Source organism: Orycteropus afer, unplaced genomic scaffold (assembly GCF_000298275.1).
Source record: "Orycteropus afer afer isolate SDZICR_OR568_19922 unplaced genomic scaffold, OryAfe1.0 scaffold00026, whole genome shotgun sequence".
NCBI classification, from domain to species: Eukaryota; Metazoa; Chordata; class Mammalia; order Tubulidentata; family Orycteropodidae; genus Orycteropus; species Orycteropus afer.
This window is the reverse complement of record NW_006921613.1, coordinates 15,679,052-15,699,937: the sequence shown is the minus strand read 5'-3', so window position 1 is coordinate 15,699,937 and position 20,886 is coordinate 15,679,052. Positions and strand designations below refer to the sequence as shown.

At 42.7% G+C, this 20,886-nt stretch overlaps 1 protein-coding gene across 1 annotated transcript in view; it reads left to right on the top strand.

Moving 5' to 3' along the window:
* The window catches only part of SORD (sorbitol dehydrogenase), a 56,638-nt gene that overhangs the window by 4,584 nt on the left and 31,168 nt on the right, over nucleotides 1-20,886 (top strand). Inside the window, exons 2-4 of the mRNA XM_007935229.2 lie at nucleotides 13,221-13,254; nucleotides 15,384-15,548; nucleotides 19,162-19,321. Of these exons, the coding sequence (XP_007933420.1) occupies nucleotides 13,221-13,254; nucleotides 15,384-15,548; nucleotides 19,162-19,321 (359 nt within the window). The remainder of the gene's footprint in view (nucleotides 1-13,220; nucleotides 13,255-15,383; nucleotides 15,549-19,161; nucleotides 19,322-20,886) is intronic.

The following is a 20,886-nucleotide window of genomic DNA, read 5'->3' as shown; positions in this document are numbered from 1 at the left end:
GTTTTTGAATTATCTTCAGTAAGATTTTACTTGCATGTGATATTAATGATATTGTTTGATAATTTCCACATTCTGTGGGATCGCCTTTCTTTGGAATGGGTACTTAAATGGATCTCGTCCAGTTATTTGGCCAGGTAGCTGTCTTCCAAATCTCTTGGCATAACCGAGTGAGTGCCTCTAGCAGGACATCCATATGTTGAAACATCTCAATGGGTATTCCATCAATTCCTGGAGCCTTGTTCGTTGCCAGTTCCCTCAGTGCAGCTTTGACTTCTTCCTTCAATACCATTGGTTCTTGAACATGTGCTACTTCCTGAAATGGATGAAGATCAACCAGTTCTTTTTGGTATAGTGACTCTGTGTATTCCTTCCATCTTCTTTTGATGTTTCCTGCATCATTCAATATTTTCCCCACAGAATCGTTCAGTATTGCAACTCAAGGCTTAAATTTCTTCTTCAGTTCTTTCAGCTTGAGAAATGCTGGGCATGTTCTTCCCTTTTGGTTTTCTAACTCCAGGTCTTTACACATTTCATTATAGTAATTAGTTTTGTCTGCTCGAGCTGCTCTTTGAAATCTTCTGTTTAGCTTTTTTATCTTGTCATTTTTTCCATTTGCTTTGGCTACTCTTCACTCAAGGGCAAGTTTCAGAGTCTCTTCTGACATTCATTTTGGTCTTTTCTTTCTTTCTCATATTTTAACTACTTCTTGCTTTCTTCATGGATGATGCTCTTGATGTCATCCCACAATTGTTCTGGTTTTCAGTCATGGGTGTTCAGTGCATCAAATCTCTTCTTTAGATGGTCTCTGTATTCAGAAGGGATATATTCAAGGTCATAGTTTAGCTCTCATGGACTTGTTTTAATTGTCTTCGAGTTGAACTTGCATATGAGCAGTTGATGGTCTGTTCCACAATCAGCTCCTAGCCTGGTTTTGACTGAAGATATTGAGCTTTTCCATTGCCTCTTGCCTCAGATGTAGTCAATCTGATTCCTGTGTACTCCATCTGGCGAAGTCCATGTGTATAGTCACCGTTTGTGGTGTTGAAAAAAGGTATTTGCAATGAATAAGTTATTGGTCTTGCAAAATTCTATCATGCGATCTCCAGCATTATTTCTGTCACCAAGGCCAAATTTTCCAACTACTGGTGATTATTTGTTTCCAACTTTTCCATTCCAATCACCAGTGATAAGCAACACATCTTGATTGCATGTTCAGTCAATTTCAAACTGCAGAACTTGATAAAAATCTTCAATTTTCTCATCTTTTGCTTTGGTGGTTGGTGGGAAATTTTAATAATAGTCATATTAATGGGTCTTCCTTGTGGGCGTATGGATATTATCCTGTCACTGACAGCATTGTACTTCAGGACAGATCTTGAAACATCCTTTGTTATGAAGAATGCCATGCCATTCCTCTTCAAACTGTCATTTCCAGCATAGTAGACCATATGGTTGTTTGATTCAAAATGGCCAAAACCTGTCAATTTCAGCTCACTAATGCCTAGGATATCAATCTTTATGTATTCCATTTCATTTTTGACAACTTCCAATTTTCCTAGATTCATACTTCGTACGTTCCATGTTCTGATTATTAATGGATGTTTGCAGCTGTTTCTCCTCAATTTGAGTTGTGCCATGTCACACATGGAGGTCCTGAAAGAGTTACTTTATCCATGTCATGAAGGTTGGTTCTAGTCTGGTGAAGCAGCTCTTTTCCAGTCCTATTTTGCGTGCCTTCCAACCCAAGGGGCTCGTCTTCCTGCACTGTGTTGGACAATGTTTCCGAGCTGTTCATAAAGTTGCCCAGTAATGTATCAGACAGTGTATCTCTGCTATTCATAAGGTTTTCCCTGGCCAAATTTTGAGAAGTGGATGGCCTTCTCCTTCTTCCCAGTCTGTCTTAGTCTGTAAGCTGCGTTGAAACCTGTGTACCATGTACAACTCTGCTGGTGTCTGAAACACCGGTGGCACAGTCTCAAGCCTCATAGCAACATACAAGCCCCACAGGATGACAAATTGACAGACAAGTTTGTCTCCCTTAGCTGTTGGAAACCTCCGTGCCCTCGCCTTACCTAATTCCTACCTGGAACCTGCCACTTTGTGGTCCCAGGCTACTCCCTTCCTTTCCTGGCTCTAGGGGGCTTGGGGCCTAGCCTTTCCTCCTGCCCCTTTTTACCTGGATATTCTACTGCTCCGGAATTATAGTCCCTTGATTCTCTGCCTTAACTGCCAAACTCATGTTCTCCCACTGCTGGCCAGATTGCCTCTCTTTAGTGAGGCTTTGTATGCAAAGCCTTGAAGATTGGAGGAGGACATCTTAAAATTAGCCTCATCAGCTTTGTATTAGAACCTGTTTGACTAGATTAAGGACTGCAGAGGGACAGATGTATCCTAAGGACAGAGAGTTAAGTACTTTAGAAAACATGATGGGCTAGAGAATTTAGGCTGTGAGGTTAGTACACTAACTGGATAAAAGGATTCAAGGTGGATCCAGGATTATCAGGAGAACTGGAGGTGGTGGGGTCATGTACTAGACAGAAGAGTGCATTTCAACAATGAGATCAGGCTTGAATGTTTGAATTTAAGGTGTCTTTGGAACAGAACATCAGGGTACCTTTGAGAAATGACCTTGGGTGCAGGGGTCTGGAGTAGAGGGATGATATCTGGGCTGGAGATAAAGATTCCAGAGTTGTTTATTCTCTGCTGAGCAGTACTACACATCTCACATCCCCTGCCTCAGGAGCATTTGGAAACATGTAAAGGGGGTTTGGTTGTCATAGTGACTAAAGAGCACAATGGACAAACTTCATTCAGTGCACAGCATTCTTCTGCGCAACAGAGAATTGCTCTGTCCAAGATAGTAGTACCCTGTTGGGAAATTGCTTTTGGATGAGCCTGCCTAGGCTGAGAGAAAGATGTAAAGTGAGAAGAAAAGATGCTGAGAACATTGCCCTGGAGAGAGGCCTAACATTGGAGGGGAAGAGGAAACAACTGTCAGCAGAGGAGAGTGATCGGGGCAGCCTGCACTGCCTCTACCCAATACAGACCCTCTTGGGCCCCACCACTCCCTTTGAGCAGAGTCGACCCCCAGCACCCTATGGAGTACCATTCCTGTGAGGATCTCTGTTCCTCTTGCCATAAGGCAAGTGGGCTAAGTGGTTCAAAATAGAGGTGACTGGTACCAGTTCTGAACCAGAGACAGCAAAAGTGAAAGAACCGTCCTGGGGAAGCTTTGAGGGGCAATGACATCCTCTCTGTGGGTGAACCAAAATTAAATCCAGGATTTTGGGGGCCTGGTACATTAAATCAGTAGTTGAGTTTGAAAAAGAGTAAGGCTAGACTAGGTAGTGAATATAAATTACAAAAGAGATACGTTGGAGGGGAAAGAATCAGAATGCTTTCCCCATTGGGGAGATCATTATTGATTCCAAACCCACCAACTGGTACTCCTCAATTGGATTCCTACTCATGGCATTCCCTTGTGGAATTGTGCTCTATATCATTTCCAGTGACTGTTTTTTCTGAAATAGGTCACCAGGCCTTTCTTCCAAGGCACATCTGAGTGAACTTGAACTGCTAACCTTTCAGTTAACAGTTGAGGATGTTAACTGCATCACCCAGGATTCCAGAGCCACTTAAGCTCATATTAAAAACCATTCCACTCTTAACTGGGCAGGGAACTGAGGCCCAGCGAACTAGTCCATTTGGGTGGACCAGAGGCAGGTTCCACAGCTAAAACTGGTTCATGCCAGGGGAATTGTTTGGGGGAAAGACTCATTCCTAGAAACAGGGACATTGAAGCAGAAGCAAGGGCACAGTCCCTCCAAGCTCTGCCTTCTTGCTGTAGGTCAAGGCCAGGAACCAGCCAGGGAAGTGCTTCTGTGGGAGCACCAAGTTCCAAGTGGAGCTCAGGCCACTAGGAACTTATCCCTTACCTGGCAGGAAAGAAATTTAACACCCAGTCTCCCTTTTGCCCATGGAGAAGGCAGGATTCCCTTTTCTTTCTTGACACTGTGGCTGCAGGGAAGGAAGAATTAAACTTCTTGCCCTTTGGGGAATTGTTAATTGCAGAGACCAGTGCTCCCTGGCCTGGAGGCTCTAGGGCATTTGCCAGTTGGGTGGTAAGTCAGATGCAGAGAAAGAAAAAAAATACATATATATATGAGAGAGAGAGAGAGAGAGACTGAGTGACTGATAGTTTTCTTTTATAATGAGGAAAAAAAAAAAAAACATTCAGACTTAAAGACTCACTTTTCCCCCCTATTTTAAATAGACAGATTTTGGGACTTGTGGGAAGTAAAGGGGAGAAGTGACTGAGTTGAGCTATTGCATAAAGAAGGAAACAGTCCTTTCAGCTGTCTCAGCTGCTAGAGGTCCTTTTTAAATGGAAATAGTAATAAGGGCACAAGCCAGGGTAGGGGCCAGAGTGGGCTTTAGTCCTAGCTGTACTGCTCACTGAATGACTCACTAACCTACTTAGTCTGTTTACGCTTCAGTTTCCTCCTCTGTGAAATGATGGTAATAACAATATTCACCTTTTGGTTGTATGAGGATTCAGTGAGATCGTGCATGTAAAAGGTCCGGCACGGCATCCAGCACGTTAACTGTGCAGTTAAGCAGAAGGCCAGAGCCCAGTGAGAATCAGACACTTAAACCATCTCGGCATGGAAGGAGATGGCTAAAGACCAAGACCTTCACATTTTGTCCTTAACAAATTATTATGATGTGGGCCCAGGCAACTCTTGTCTTCAGCTATGTTTACCAGTATAATTACTTTATGACTCTTCGGTCAGTCCTGAGAAATCAGAGTTCCTTTTAATTGGGAAATGAATTACTGGTTCATGAAGTTGGAATATAAGATAATTGATTTCGTTTTCCTCCACAGAAGCTACTTTTGGTGATGGATCATGAATGGGAATTGTTTGGGATTTTTTTTTTACCACTTGAGTGGTAAGGAAGTTGAAGGGAGTTAACATGTTGAGTGTCTTCTATGTTCCAGGCACATTCTGGGTCCTTTAATACGGTGCTTCACAAACTATCAGTTTTATTTTTGTTTCCAGTCAGGGATGGACCATTATTTTCGTTGCTGCATTTAGATTTGTAGCAATGTCAGAATACAATGAACATGTCTAAGGCTTCTCTTAATTTTTGTATATAGTGCATCACAGATTAGTAACAAATGATTCATCAACCATATTCTGAGCATCTTGGCACACTTTATCCCCCTTATTCCCGAGAGCCAGCTCTACCTGATTTGAAACATAAACATCTGGACAGGGAGGAGAACAGGATAAACAGCCTCCACTTCCAGGAAACTGAACACTGAGGAATACAGCCAGATTTCTGCTTTGTGAACAATTGTATGAGGATAGAACAAGTAAAAGGAAAATAGTCATTTTAGAATGATGGATTGATGTTGATAATTTTAAAGGGCAGATAAAATGAATGTTTCAACATCAAGGTTAAACACTGTTGAATCAGGGTACCATGAAAATATTTCTTGAGTTTTTGCTTTTTGAGGGATTGTGCTATACCCTAGGTCTGAAGAATTGCATTGAATCTGTTTATTTTGTTGTTGTTGTTAAGAATATACACAGTAGAACATAGACCAATTCAACAGTTTCTGTATGAAAAATTCAGTGACAGTTATTACATTCTTTAAGTTGTGCAGCCATTCTCATCCTCCTTCTTACCCTCCCCCATTAACTTAAATTCACTGCCCCCAAAGTTTCCCATCTAATCTTTTGAGTTGCTGTTGTCAGTTTGATCCCATATACAGCACAATGCTCAAAGTAGACATTGTTTACTAGTTAAGCTACAAAATCTGTTTATTTTTTAAAATAGGATAATTCTGTATCTGTAATACAACACAGTGAAAACTCCTCCTTGCAATATGCAGTAAAGTTTACTATCAAGATTTTTAGGTGAGAAGGAATTTGTATTCTTTAAGAGTAAGAATTGTTCGAATAAAAGCGAAGAGATTTATTGAAGGCTTGAAACAGTTCAAACCAGGGATACATTTGGTCTGCAAAAATGAAACCAAGTACTCTGAGGAGTTGTGACGTATATATACAGTAAAATCAGGAACTAACAGTATAACTTTCTGATTGGCAGTTTGCAAATCAGAGAAGCTAGGGGCAGGCTCACGTGAGGCAGGGCTTTGTGTTGATTGGCTTACAGAGCATATGTGGGCTTTTTAGATTGGTTACATGAGATAATTTTTAGAAACACATGACTAAAGGGAGATTCACAAGGTGGTCACTGGGCAATAGTAAGGTATTCCTTCTTTGAGAACATTCTATTAAAATAACTTCTGAGGGTAGAACATTTCCTGAAACTGCTTGTGTAGGAGATTTCAGATAAGTCTTTTATGTCAAGACCCCCTCAGGAATGCTCAGTTGGCATTCTTCCTTAGCTTAACCACAGACATAAACATTTCTTATATGCCTAAGTCTGCACAAAAGTTAATGGTTGTTTTGAACCCATACCTGTGGTTTCCAGACAAACAAAAGACAAGCATATGAGTTGAACATTTACCTCAAGTAGGTACACTCCTTGGAGAGAACAATCATGGGAGAAAGAAGGGCTGCTTATGCACAGGGAGACAGCTCAGGGGGCAGGAGTGCATGGAGGGAGGGACACAGGGAAGAGGTAACTATTGGGAGGAAGTGGGAAGGGAGCTGTTGCACTGTGGTAAACTGTGGTCAATGTCATGAGACAAAGTATATGTGAACCGCTGTATGGAAAGTGAATTTGCTCTGTAAACCTTCACCCAAATCACAATTTAAAAAAAAAAAAAAAAAAGTTAATGGTTGTTGAGGAAGTAAGCAGGAATTAAGATGGAGTCTAGACTTAAACCCAGGCCCACCATTTTACTAGGGCCAACCACCTTAATTTTCAAGCTTTCACATGGTAAAATGAGGTGGCATGAACACAGGGAGCTCAAGTGGTCCCAAGCATCGTGTCCCCTTCCCTGGTCACTGTCCTTTGCTGCCAGCTTACAGAGCCAGCTGCTTCTGCCCAGTCAGTTTAAAGGTCTTGGTAGTCATTAATGAGTAACTGGTTTGAACCAGAGATTATCAGAAGGAGGAAACACAGGCTACTTAATCCTCTAATACCTGAGCTAAACTTACCAGTCAGAAGCACCTGAGACTGAAAAAGAACTAAATTAAAACTCCTTCAGCAAATGGGAAAACCACATAGTAGCAAATAATACAAAGAAATATCTCCCAGCTCTTTGTCTGAATTATGTGACAACAGCAAAACAAAGCCCAAACCAGATAAACCACTTCAAATTCATAACAGGGAAGAAAATACAGGCTTCTCTGCCAACTCTTTGGGAAAGGCAGGGCTTTTGTCTGCAAAAGGCCATGAGGCACAAAGCTAACATTTTTCTCCTAAAAGCAGCAGGAGCAGTAAACAATACAACAAATAGGATTTTAACATTTTCTGTAAGAAATCCTAGAAATATTAAGAGATAGGAGAAACTAGAATTGTGGATGTGGGGGAATATTTGTCTTTAAAAATCTCATGACAGGGAATTTAAGAAGGATGAGAAAGATACATGCATACATACAATACTGATACCTAATTTAGAAGTCTTTCAGAGTGGCTGCTAAAACTGGCAGTTTTCCCACAACCAGATTTACGTGGAGGACATTAATTACCAGAGAAAATATGTTTAAATCTCACATAGTGATGATACTCAGTCCAAGAATAAAAAAAACAACATGTAAATACACATTCACTTACATAGATCTCAACAGAGTGAGCATTTAATATTGCCAGCAGACTAGAGCATCCAAAAGCTTAGAAATTAAATGTTTTTGTTTAAAGAACCATCTAGTAAGTTAATGCATGGCAATGTTTGTAATTTTGAGTTAGAAAAAAAATTGTAATAGAGAGGATGGCACATGGAGCCCTGGATAAGTGCACAGAATCAAGTTCAAAATCAAAATCAGTTGCTAACTGAAAAGTCGGCCCAGCCACCTTTGTACCTTTGTACCCTACCTGCTAATCGCTGTTCTAAGGTAGGGTGCTAGTTTTATATGCTCCCAGAACTGGCAGAATCAAGCCCAGAAAGTAGAACTTCTTCCAAATGTTTCACTTTACTTTTCTTCCAAACTTCAGCCTTTTCAGGAGCAGAAATGGAGTTACAACTTTTCCCCAAAATAATTTTTAAACATGTTACTCTTTTCAAAAGGACAGGATTTCCCAGAGCTAATTACAGGAGGAAAAGATGTGGCAGTCTGCTTCGATAAAAATTACAGCCTTGGAAACCCTATAAGGCAGTGCTGCTCTCTCCTATGGGGTCACTATGAGTCGTAATTGACTTGACAGCAACAGGTCTGGTTTGTTTTGGTTTAGCCATCCTGTTTGGATTCAGTGCTCTGTCAGGGAAGCTCAAAGGAGAGGAAGGAGTCACTTTCCCAGCCTGGTGAAGACAGGCAAGGCTTCTTGCAGGAAGTGATTGCCTTCACTTCCTGCTCATGATTCCAAAGGCTCTATTCTTGATCCACACCTTGGCACCTGTTAGATATCCCCACCTGGATGTCCCCAGACATTTCAATCCCAATACATCCACACCTAAGTCTCCCTGAGTTCTTACAGGAGTGCTAGCACTTTCTACCTAGTTGCAGGGCCAGAATTTAGGAAGTCATCCCAGATGCCTTCTTTCCCCTTCACTGCCTGCTTCCTGGGAGATCTTGAAGAAGGAGAGGGGTTAGCCAGTGGAAGAGAGGAATGCCATGCAAATGGCCCCTATGAGGCGAGCAAGCACAGGATGGATGTGGAAACTGCAGGAGGATTGTGAGGTAAGATGGAGGAATCATGGCTATGTGAGGGGTTTAGGATTTTCCAGGGCCACTGGAGACTTTAAGTAGATTTGTTCTTTAGAAGGGTTGTTGTTAACAAAGCAAAGTCTAGATAGAGCCTAGAGAGCCTGAGCTGGGAGATTGGCCCAATGGACTTTGGAAACAGATCTGATCCTTCTACTTTGACCCTGAGTTTGCCAGTACCAAAGCAGCTACAATAACATCTCTTGTGACAGAATTGCCAGTTGGGAAACCTTTTGAGTTTGCCTCCCCCCTGCTTTCTTTAAGTGTGTGAGGCAGCTGGCCATCACATTCACTGGAGACTTGGCAGGTGGGAAAGGCAGGCTGCTAAGGACCTTGGGTGAGGCCCAGCTACCTTTGTACCCTACCTGCTGTCCCCTGCTTGAAGGTGGGGTGCTAGTTTTATACGCTCCCAGAACTGGCAGAATCAAACCCAGAAAGTAGAATTTCTTCCAAATGTTTCACTTTACTTTCTTCCAAATTTCAACTTTTTCAGGAACAGAAATGGAGTTACAACTTTTCCCCAAAATAATTTTTAAACATGTTACTCTTTTCAAAAGAACAGGATTTCCCAGAGCTAATTACAGGAGGAGAAGGAAAAAAAAAAAAAACAACACTTTGATATATTCTTTTTATAAGAGCTATCTTATTTACTATGAGTTGAGCACTCTTTTATGATTCTATTGTGCAGAGAAGGAAACTGAGAGCACAAGAGATTATGCAACTGTTAGTATGTGATCACAAGCTGGTGAGGGGAGCCTGGGTTTGCACAGGGCCAGGTGGTTCCAAAGTCTGAGTTCTGTACCACTGTAACCTCTCAGGTTGGCTGAAGGAGGGAAAAGGCATCCTCCCCTGAGTTCTTGTGTTGAGGCTGTTGCTATTATAATCCAGGCAAGAAGTAATGAGGGGATGAACTCAATGGAGATGGAAGTAGAGGAAAGGGGGCCAATTAGGATCTAATTAAATTAAAAAAAAAAAAAAACCTCACTGCTGTTGAGTCGAATAGTAGCAACCCCTCCTTGGATTTCCGAGGCTATATCACTACAAAAGTAGATTGCCCAATCTTCCTTCCCAGGAGTGGCTGGTGGGTTTGAATCCCCAGCCTTCTGGGTAATAGTCAAATGCCTTAGGCACTACACCACCAGCGCTCCCTAGGATCCACTTAGGAAATACATATTTAGGCTACTTTGAGAAAACATATTTAGGAAAGGCAAAATAACATTTAGGGTGAGAGAGATACTTGAGATGATTCCATGGTCCCACAGAGAGTTCCTCCTAAAGTACTTGCATGGCTTCTATGGGGAGGAGAACTGCAGAGAATAGAATAAAAATAGAATAGAAGGCAGAAGATGTGAAAAGTGTTGGAAGACTGACATCACTACAGTAAAGGACAGTTACTCGACTCCTCTCTATCTACTTGTTACTATTGTTCACAGAAAGACAAGAAATCCTGTTCAGAAAATCTTGACAGTGTCTGAGATTACTGAACCTTTGGGAATGAAGGGAGGGAATGTGGGATAAAAGTGAAAGTTCAGGATCTCAGAGGAGCTAAGAAACTTTAATAGATGAGAAATAGGGTAAGTGAAAGATGATCACCGAAATCTCAGACAGAAGCTCGTCGCCAGTGTCATACCAAGGAACCACAAGTGAACACTGAGGGTTTTTTAGTAATGTGATAACATTCTAAAACATTGTGGGCTCCACAGCTGTGCTTAGGACAATATTTACAAACCTATAGACTGATCTTAACATGGTGGTGTCCTCAGGTGGCATGTATACTACAGAGAGGGGAGACAGGAGTTGGGCCTGAGTTGGAAGGGTGATTCAGGTCAGCATGTAAGAAAACAGAAAAGGAAGTTGGTGTCCCCAGAGAAGTGTTTGATTTACTGGCTCTGTGAGTTGTTTTCTGCTGCTCAGGAAAAACCACGCTGTTGGCACAGTACCCTCTAGTGTTTGGGAGAGTCACTGCAGCTTTGCATGGTAAAGGCAAAGTCGGTGGATTCTGTTATCTTGAGTAAATATTTACAGTAGTAATCTGTAGTGACCCAGGGCCTACTTGTTATGTGCATTTTACTACATCTCCACCCCCAAATGGAATGCTCCAGCCTGGCTAGGTTGGAGGTAAGACCAGAAGGAGTATGCTGTGGTGTTGTCTCCCAGAGCCTGGGCAGTTGCCTGCTACCATCTCTAGCAGGGAAGGCAAGATGCTGTTCCATGTTTGAAGTAAAGGCTTAATTTTTTACTTCAAATTAATCTTCACTTTGAAATATCACCCAACAGAAACATAATTTTATATATCACTCCCTGATGTTGTATAATGTCAGCTGTGGAGCCAGCAGCTCTTCTTTGAGAGAGGTTTTGGTCACACCAGCTATCCTCAGGTGGCCAGTTCTAGATAGATTTCCTCCCTCCCTGGTTCATCCACTCTCTGGCAGTGTGAGCTTGGCAAAATTATTTAACTTCCCAGCCTCTGGCTTCTCATTGGCAAACTGGATTGTGGTAAGGAACACATGCCAGGATGTGTATAGAGCCCCAGCAGTGTCTGGCACACAGTAGGTGCTGTGAACATTTTATATCTCTTCTGCCTCTTCTTCTTGGCTGCCTTAGTAAATTGAACACTTGGACTTGGCCACTGAGTACCCTTCCTCCTTGTCACTAGGAATTAACAATTGTTGGCAATGGGAAAAAAAGCTTAGTGAATAAATAATAATTACTTTAAACACCAGAATAGCTTTTGTGTGTGTGTGTGTGTGTGTGTGTGTGTGGTAAAAGATATGTAACATGAAATTTGCCATTTTAACCATTTTTAAATATATAATTCAGGATCATTAATACATTCATCATGTTGTACCACTGCTATCTTCTTTCAAAACTTTTTCATCACCCCTGACAGAAACTCTGTTAAGCAGTAACTCCGCACCTCTCCCTCCCCCCAGCCCCTGTTAACCTCTTTTGGATTGCTTTTTTGACCTGTGAGAATGGCCAAAATGTAGATCCTCTATGTTCCCAGGGAGCCTCTAAATCTCCGTTTGGGGCTTTTGGAAGAGTGGACCAGTACCAGTTTGTGTGCTGATCTAAAGGGAGAATGTGGTAGTTAAGGTTATATGTCAACTTGACTGGACCTGGTTTTGAGTGGCTAGGCAGCTGGATATAGTTTTTCCCTGTGGAGAAATTGGTAACCAACTGCATGGTGGAATCTGCCATGAACAGCTGAGTAGCTGCTTTAGGGATGTGGTCTGCTTCTGATATATAAGGAGAAGCTTTGGGAATGGTCTGCAGCTTTCTGCACACTTGAACCCCACATGTAGCTGAGTCGTTGTTCAGCAGCCTGCCATGTTGTCTCCCGATTTTGGGACTCCTGATAGACTTGAATCAATGGCCTGCTGTGTGGTTTGATAATATCGGGACTGTGCCTTTTCACTTGTCAACCTTGGGTTTGTCAGCCTCAGCAGCCAGCAGCTGCCTGAGTGAAGAGAGCCTTCAGCTTCAGTGAGTGGGAGCAAGAGGCAGAGCTGAAGCCTAAGGTCAAGGAGCTTTCACCCAGCCCCTAGAGCCTGGCACTTTGAATTCAGACTTCTACCCTCCAAGACCATCAGAGAATAAACTCTTGTTTGTTAAAGCCATTCCACTTATGGGTATTTTGTGTTAGAGCAGTGCTGGAGGTAACCAAAACAGAGAAGGTCGGCTGGCAGAGACACTTTCTCCATCCCATCCAGAGAGAAAAGCCCTCACACGTAACTTCAGGGAGTACCCTCATTTTTTTCCTGTGGGAGCTTGATAGGCCAAACAAATCTGTATCTAACATGTTTTACCACGAGAGAAAGATCCAACATGGAAGGCAGATCTGGAGACCCAGAATCAGCCCACACATCCTCCTTGCTTGGTTGTTGAATAGTACGGGAAGGACAGGTGAAGAATAGTGAGTGAGACCTAGGGATACGGGTAGCATGTTTTCCTGTTAGTCCTTGGGCAAGTTGCAGTAGTGGGTGGGACAAGGTCAGCAGTTAGTGTTAGCTCTTTCTGGGTCTGAAGATTGGGTTCTCTGACTTGTGAGGCAGTTGGCATTTTTCCAGAGAGGAAACCCAGCTTCAGAACATTATCGCACCCTGTGACATGTCACTCAGTGCCATGACTCAGTCCTCTGTATACTTGTGAGTATGTTGTGAATTATATCTGGGTCAGTTGCTCTGTTACTCATAGGAGTGTTAAACAGCTAGACAGGCTTTCCCAGCACACCATGCAGCGTACTGACATTCACTATCTGAGCCTGTGCTAATTTTAAGAAGAAATATTTGCATGAAACTCTAATTTAAAAAAATTGAAAATGCTCATAACATAAAGTTATTATGTATGCTAAATGATTTTTTTCAATTTTGTTTCCTTTAGGAAAACTACCCTATCCCTGAACCAGGCCCAAATGGTAGGTCCTTGGGAAACAGGACTTGTGTTTTATTGATTTCCTGTTGTTTACCTTGGAGGCATATGTGCATTGCTTCTTCATCCCTCTTTTCCTACTGCTTATTACCTTTGCCTCCATTAGAAACTGTGCTTTTGTTAGGCAGAGAACCTAGTCTGACATGTACAGCATGACTGGGTGGGTTAATTTGGTTGCTGCACAAAATAAAAGAAACAGTGAGAGAACCAAAAAAGTTACTAGATCAGACTGCTGACTTGTCCCAAGGAGTTTTTGGCATAAAAAGATCTTCAAGCTGTAGACCAAAGGCAAAATTGTTCCTCTTTCATCCTGACATCTTAGATTAATCTAACCACCATAAACTGCTATTTGGGTTACCAGATTATTTCCTTCTGCAAGTTTTGAAAAGGAGTGAGTGTATAGATTTTAATTCGTTAGAAAAGGGAACATCATGTCATTCCTGTCTCCTTCCTGAAGAGTGGGACAGCCTTGTGCCCAGTGGGAGGGGAGGGGCTGCCACACTGCCCTAATCAACCAAACTCAGAAAGTAGGTAAGCACAGTGGGGCAGGGTTCCCTACACTTTTGCTCTGCTCTTCCTGGGTTTTTCAATGGGCAGGGCTGCCAGGCCAAGACTGCAGTCACGTTTCGTGGGGTGGTGTCTGGGCCTGGGAAGTCATGCTGCCCTGTTGGCTAGAGCTGCTGGGCAGATCCCTGCTGACAGTTTTCCAATCCCTCCCATCCCTGGAGTGCCACATCATCGTCTGCGGGACCCTGAAAGGAGGCTGGAGGCAAGGGGCAGAATGTCTGCAGATAGCGCATCATGCCCCTTCCCTACTCAGCCGCTCAGCCCTCAAGACTGTAGCTTATTCTTCCCCTGTTAGGAAACATCAGGTTGAAGGCAGCTCTCCTCCTAGCTGCAGAACTTTGCTCTGGATCTGGGTCATTGGGTTACTGATTTGTAGTGATAAGATCACAGACAATAGCTGTTTTTATCAGTGATTAGCAAGTAATATACATATTTAGAGTTTAAGTGTTTTCACCAAGGTATCATATTCAAATAAGCAAGAGAAGCACCTCACTGGATCCTGAAAAGTTAGTGTTGATTCTAGAGGTGGCTAAACAAGTGCTATCTTGGCTTCTTGGAAGCAGCATTCTATTCTCTTTCATGTGCTACCCGTGAATTGGAAGGGGACAAGATGATAAATTTTAGCGGTAGTTCTAGCAAGTCAAATATTACCTCTTATTACTACAAATTGGTCATTTCAAGAGAGGAAACCCTGAAGTGATTTTCCTAACTCAAAACACTTTTCCCTACCCCTTCCTCTTAGAAATCACTCTGTCATTTCTCACTCTGTTTACCAAAACCAAAGACGGAAAAAGTTCTACAGGGCCACACCTGGTGGATGGCACGTAGTTTGTGGTGAGGGCAGTGTGTGAGGCATCTGAATGTGTAACAGAGCTTTTGAATCTCTGTTCTTTCAAAAGCAGCACTTTTTCTCAGGAAGATAGTTGTAACATGGCCATCGCAGTCACACTGAGCCTGTAATCCTTCAGTGCTTACTTCAGTGCAGGGCCTCAGGAACATCATTTTAAACTTGGAAAGCTGACAACACAATAGCACCAAATCTCAGCTTTTATCAAACCCATGAAGGGGAAATGTCAGTTGAAATTGTTGAACAGTTTAAATTAAAGCTTCACTGTTTTAGAAAACAGGCATGAAGCACTCAGCCTGATAGCTCACAAAGTGTTGCTAAGTGGAGGTTCTGCTAGATTCCCTTTATGTGAGATTCTTTTGTGAATAGATAAGAGTCAGGTGTTCAGCATGTTTATTGTGTCGAAACAGTTATCTCCTGGAAACTAGTTTGTTCTTTTAAGTGGTGGATGCTTTTCTTCCTACTAAATAATATCTTATTTGTGCAGTTAATGTATTAATTTGCTCTACAGAAGATTTTTTGCCTTGTAAGATCTAATTGGAGTTGCTATTTGGCTTGTTTTCCCCTGTGGTCTAACTTTCACCATGGGTCTTGGAAACCCAGCCCTCACCTGTCTGGAGGGAAATCGTTGGGACACCTCAGAGTGCCAGAGGGATCATTCCATCCCTCATTTGTTTTCTCTTCCTCCTTTCTCTTATCAGAGGTGCTGCTGAAGATGCATTCAGTTGGCATCTGTGGCTCAGACGTCCACTACTGGCAGCATGGTCGAATTGGGGATTTCGTTGTGAAAAAGCCAATGGTACTGGGGCATGAAGCTTCAGGAACAGTCTTCAAAGTGGGACCACTGGTAAAGCACCTGAAACCAGGTCAGCAAACTCCCTCAGCTAACCAACTTATTTATTCATTCAACATAAATATTTATACATGCTTTATCTAAGCCAAGCTCTCTGCTAATCACTGGGTTTGCAGCTGTGAACAAGACAGTCTTAGCTCCTGTAACTATGGATCTTATCTTCCACAGGGTAACATACTTCTGAGATAGACAGTGACTTAGTCACAGTTATTTTAAGGGCAGTGGAGGAGAAGGCAGCGTGCTATTGGTATGTTTGACCCAGATACCTGGCTTGTCTGAGGAAAGAGTAATTAATCTGACACCTGTAGTCAAGTAAGAAATAAACTAGGTAAAACCAAAGCACACAAACTCACTGCCACTGAGTCAATTCCAACTCATAGCAACCCTTTAGGATACAGTAGAACGGCCCCATCAGGTTTCCAAGGCTATAAATCTATGGAAACAGACTGCCTCATCTTTTTCCCATGGAGTGGCTGGTGGATTTGAACCACTAACCTTTTAGTTAGCAGCCAAATGCTTTTATGACTGTGCCACTAGAGCTCCTAAACCAGGTAAAGGACTAGGGAACATGCTCTAGGGACCAAAACCTCAAGCTGCCTCAGCATGCTGAGAACCAGGCCTTGGATTCAGTCTTCAATTTTTATTAGATGGCTGGAAAACCACCAATATTTTTCCTATGTTTGCTTAATTCATTCAGTAGCTCTCAGCTGTAGCAGACTCTTTCTTGTTCTCTGACACAGTGAATTAAATCCAAGCTGTGTTGGCATAGCTAGCTATTGACACTAACCTTCCTTTGCTGCTGAGGCTACTGCCCAGCCTTGAGATGATGTCAGATTATGTAGGGGACGATGGGGGAGGGGATTAGCATGAACTATCATGTGAGGTTTATTTTAAGGTTTTCTGAGCCCAGCCACACAGAGAAGGATTGAACACCTCTGAAGATGCAAGACGTGTATATCCTTGAGGAATGTTAAGCCAAGACCTCCATTCATCATTAGTGGAAGTCCAGAAAGACCCTGTGATTTTGCAGGATTATTGCAAAGTGGAACGTTCATAGCTTCCAACAGCCACTGATAATTAGTTCTTTCCAGTGGGATGAGGTCTGAACCAAGAGTGGGATTCTCTAAATTTAAGTTATAACAAGTGCTTACTCAGTGTCTACAATTGGTGTAGCACAAGGACAGTGGGTCATTCTCTAGGCTTGTGTTACTGGACACAAGTGCCTTGCTCATGTTCGTCTTGGTCTCTCACTTTGTCCCTGTCAGAAGGGGAGGTTTCTACTCCTTTCTATAGGGTTGACTGCCTTGGCTCAGGCAGGAGGACCTGCCAGGGTTTGTAGGCTAGTATCTGATTAGCTGGTATGAGTCACTCTCAAGTTCAGATGGGTTTTAATTCCAGTCAAAATGTTGTTCAGCATGCAGCAACACCGGTGATGTTAAAGTCTCCTCCTGCAAGCCTGTGCTCTGTGTTCCTCAAACACAGAGGCCACTCACTTTCTCATGGGTGTAACTGGAGTTCTCTGCAGGGCTGTGTACTGGCCTGAGGATGAACCATCTGAACTGTTGCAAAGGCAAGTACTAAGAGCCTTTGGATAACTACTTGCCTTTCTAGGTAGTAATGAAACTTATATGCCATGGTTTCTTTCCCTTCAATTCACAAATTTTGTGTTTATCAATAAAAATGAGTCTAGCACAATGCCAGACACTGTGGAGAAATAAAGATGGACCAACCCAAACAAACCCACTGCCATCAAGTCGATTGTGACTCATAGCAACCCCCATTTTTTTCGGACAGAGTAGAACTGCCCCGTTGGGTTTCCAAGGCTGTAAATCTTTACAAAGCAGACTATCTCATTTTCTCCCGTGGAACAGCTGGTGGATTTGAACTGCCAACATTTTGCTTAGCAGCCTAATTCCTTAACCACTATACCACCAGAGCTCCCAAATAAAGATGAAAGAGAAAACTAATCCTGAGGCACTCTCATCCTAGATTAGCAGGCAAGACACATAAAAAAACAACTAGAAAACTGAAAACAACCCAGGTGTCTGTCAAAAGAAGAAAGGCTCCTGACTGTGGAATATCAGGGATAATGATATAATAGAAAACTGTTCAGCAGTAAAAAGGAATGAATTATCAATATGATATGGATCAATCTGAAGAGCATCATGCCAAGTGAAAGATGGCAGATGCAAAAGAGTACGTACTATGTGACCACATTTTTATAAAGTTCCAAACCAGCCAATACTAATCTGTGGTGGAAAAAAAAATCAGGACATTGGTTTCCTCTGGGAGTTCAGGTGGGGATTGACAGGGAAGGAACACAGAATAAAAGTTTTTGGGTACTGATAATGTTCTGCATCTTGATAGGGGTTTGCATTACACAGGTGAATACATTTATCAAAATTCACCTAATGTTCCACTTAAGATATGTACCTTTCATTGCATCTAAATTTTATATCAAGAAAAGAAAACAATCAGATACGGGAATCTAGTTAATGATAAGTATTCTGAAGTATATGAAACACTTAACTGTTAACCAGAAGGCTGACGATTCAAACCCACCAGCCACTCCTCGAAATGAAGGTTGGGCAATCTACTTCCATAGTGATACCAGCTCAGAAACCAAGGAGGGGTCGCTATGAGTCGGGTCTGACTCGACAGCACATAACAACAACAACAACATACTGAAGTGTTAAAATGTACTCATGTCTACAGCCTACTTTGAAATGCATCAGAAAAGAAGATAGATTGATGGATGGAAGACAGATTGAAGGATAGATGAATAGATAAGCAATTAAGTGTGATAGTTCTTTTACCTTTGATGTGTTTTTGAAATTTTTCAGAATAAAAAGATAGAAAAGATAACTGGAGGGTAATTCTAACTCTGGGTTTCCAACCACGGATAATGAGACAGAGTGGAAGTTGAATAGGGCCTGCTGATCACATGTCTTGGATGCTACTATCTCCTTTACCGGAATCTGAGGCCCTGGCAGACTGTTGGACTTATAGGTTCTGCTCATTGGGAATCAGCTGACTTTTAGTCATTTTCTAAACACAACACATTAAACATAAGACAGGTCATAATTATAGCTTTTGTCTTTGTAAACACTTACCCCATATTTTTGGAACAGGTAAAGAAAAAAAAAATGTCTGCAAACACCACACACTAGCTCTGTGTTGGCAGCTATTTGAGATGGGGGCTAGACCTGCCTTGCCTTCGAGATGGGGCTGGGTTCTGTGTTTCCTAAGCTGGGATCTGACTGTTGAACTAGAGGGGCAGGTTGGCTTGTTGCACAGGTTGATAAAAGGGCAGGCCAAACCGGTTGGTGGAGAAGAAGGCTGGTTATTTTCTCCCAGAGTGTGAGTCTGTGCTGCATCCCAGGTTTCCTGTGAAGAACTAAAGGGCTGAGCTTGCTGAGGGTACCCTGGTCCCCAGAGAGAAGGGTGACTCATGAGGCTAGAAAGTCCCATCTGGCATCTGCCTGTGTGCATGCACTTTTTCCCATCTCTGCCTCAGCTCATGATTTTAAGTTTGGAAAACAAAGAATGAGGCAGGCGGGGGCTTGCCTTCCAGCAGACACTGCTTGCACACTGGGACATGGTGCAGTGTTTGTTTTCTTCTCCAGGTGATCGTGTTGCTATTGAACCTGGTGCTCCCCGAGAAACTGATGAATTCTGCAAGATTGGCCGATACAATCTGTCACCATCCATTTTCTTCTGTGCCACACCCCCTGATGATGGAAACCTCTGCCGGTTCTACAAGCACAATGCAAACTTCTGCTACAAGTTAGTACCCACCGCTTTGCCGTGCCTCCTGGGACCTCTCTCCTGTTTGTTTGGTGGTCTTTCTTCTAGTTTCCCATGGTGATGTATTTGTTTTCTCTAGCTCATGATTCCAAACATGAGGCATCTCCCTGGCGGTTCTGCCCTTGCCAGCATTAAGGAAAGGTAGCTTCACTAGGGCTAATTCGTCTTTCAGTCTAACTTCCCTTCACCTAGAGCTTGGCAGTGCAGGCAACAAGTAGAGAGTTGCTGAGGTTGCTCAGCCCTCTCTAGCCTTCCTGGAAAGGACTTGGCATGGTTCATACTCCTTTATTGGCTTCCATTGCAGCCACCAGAAAGGGAACCTATAACAACAATGACGGGAGCAACGTAACAACAAACAACAGCAACATTGACATTTCCTGAGGAGGCACAGTGTGGTGCCAGGGCGTAAGCTGTGGGACCAGACAGCCTGGCTGGGATACTAGAACCTCTCCTTCCTAGCAAGTGACTTTGCCTTCCCCTGCATCAGTTTAGTTTGATCATCAGAATATATAAGGCAATGTATATAAAGTCATGTTTATTATTACTACATGTCTAGGCTTGTGCTGAGTTCTTCACATCCTTGTCTTATTTAACCTTCACTACAATTCTGTGAAGTGGCCACCATTATTGTAGTTTTACACGAGTGTTAACTGAGGCAGAAGGAGGCTAATTGATTCAGGGACAGAGCAGAGTCAGGAATCAAACCTGGGTCTCTATGAGTCTCAAGCTCTTACCTGGTACCTGTTGTTACTGTTAGTTGCTATCAAGTCAGCTCCAACTCATGGCAGCCCTAGGTACAGCAGAATCAAATACTGCCTACTCCTCTACCACCTTTTCTGTCATTGGTTTGCTTGAGTCCATTGTTGGAGCCACTGTAGATTTTGAGTACCTTCTTATCCCTTAGGTTGGAAGGCACAGTATCCACTACCCTACCCTAACCCTGGACCAAAATGGTTTTGAAGTGAATTTCTGTTTGGCAGAAGCAAAGTTCTACACCTTGTGCATGGGCCTTAGCCCATGGAGTGTGTTGTTACTGACGTGATGTTATCTCTCTGACCACACCCAAACACATTTCTCCTTTCGTCCCAGCCTGGCTGCTGCTTTGGCTCTGTCAGGCAGAATGGAGCTTGTCTAAGTGGAGCCCAGGTGCCAGTCATAGGTGCATTCTGACAGATCTGAGTTTTTCTTGTGCTCACTGGAAGCCTTGAGAGGAGTCACAGGCCAGAGACTTTGTGATGAGTTTAAATCAACATCTAAACCTGTTCTAAAAGAAAGCAGGTTAGGTGGACAGAGACCAGGGAGCTTGAGAAATGTCCACCTTTCAGCAAGTGGTTCCTGAGCCACTCCATAGTTTCTGGGCCCTTTCCAAATTAAGGGATCAAATAATGTTTTCAAGGAAGGCAGAAGAGCATATTGGTAAAACTCAAGACTAACCACCTTTAAAGCAGTATGGCGATTCCTTCAAAAGTTGGAATTAGAAATAACATTTGACCCAGCCATCCCATTACTAGGTATATACCCTAAAGAAGTGAGAGCCATGACAA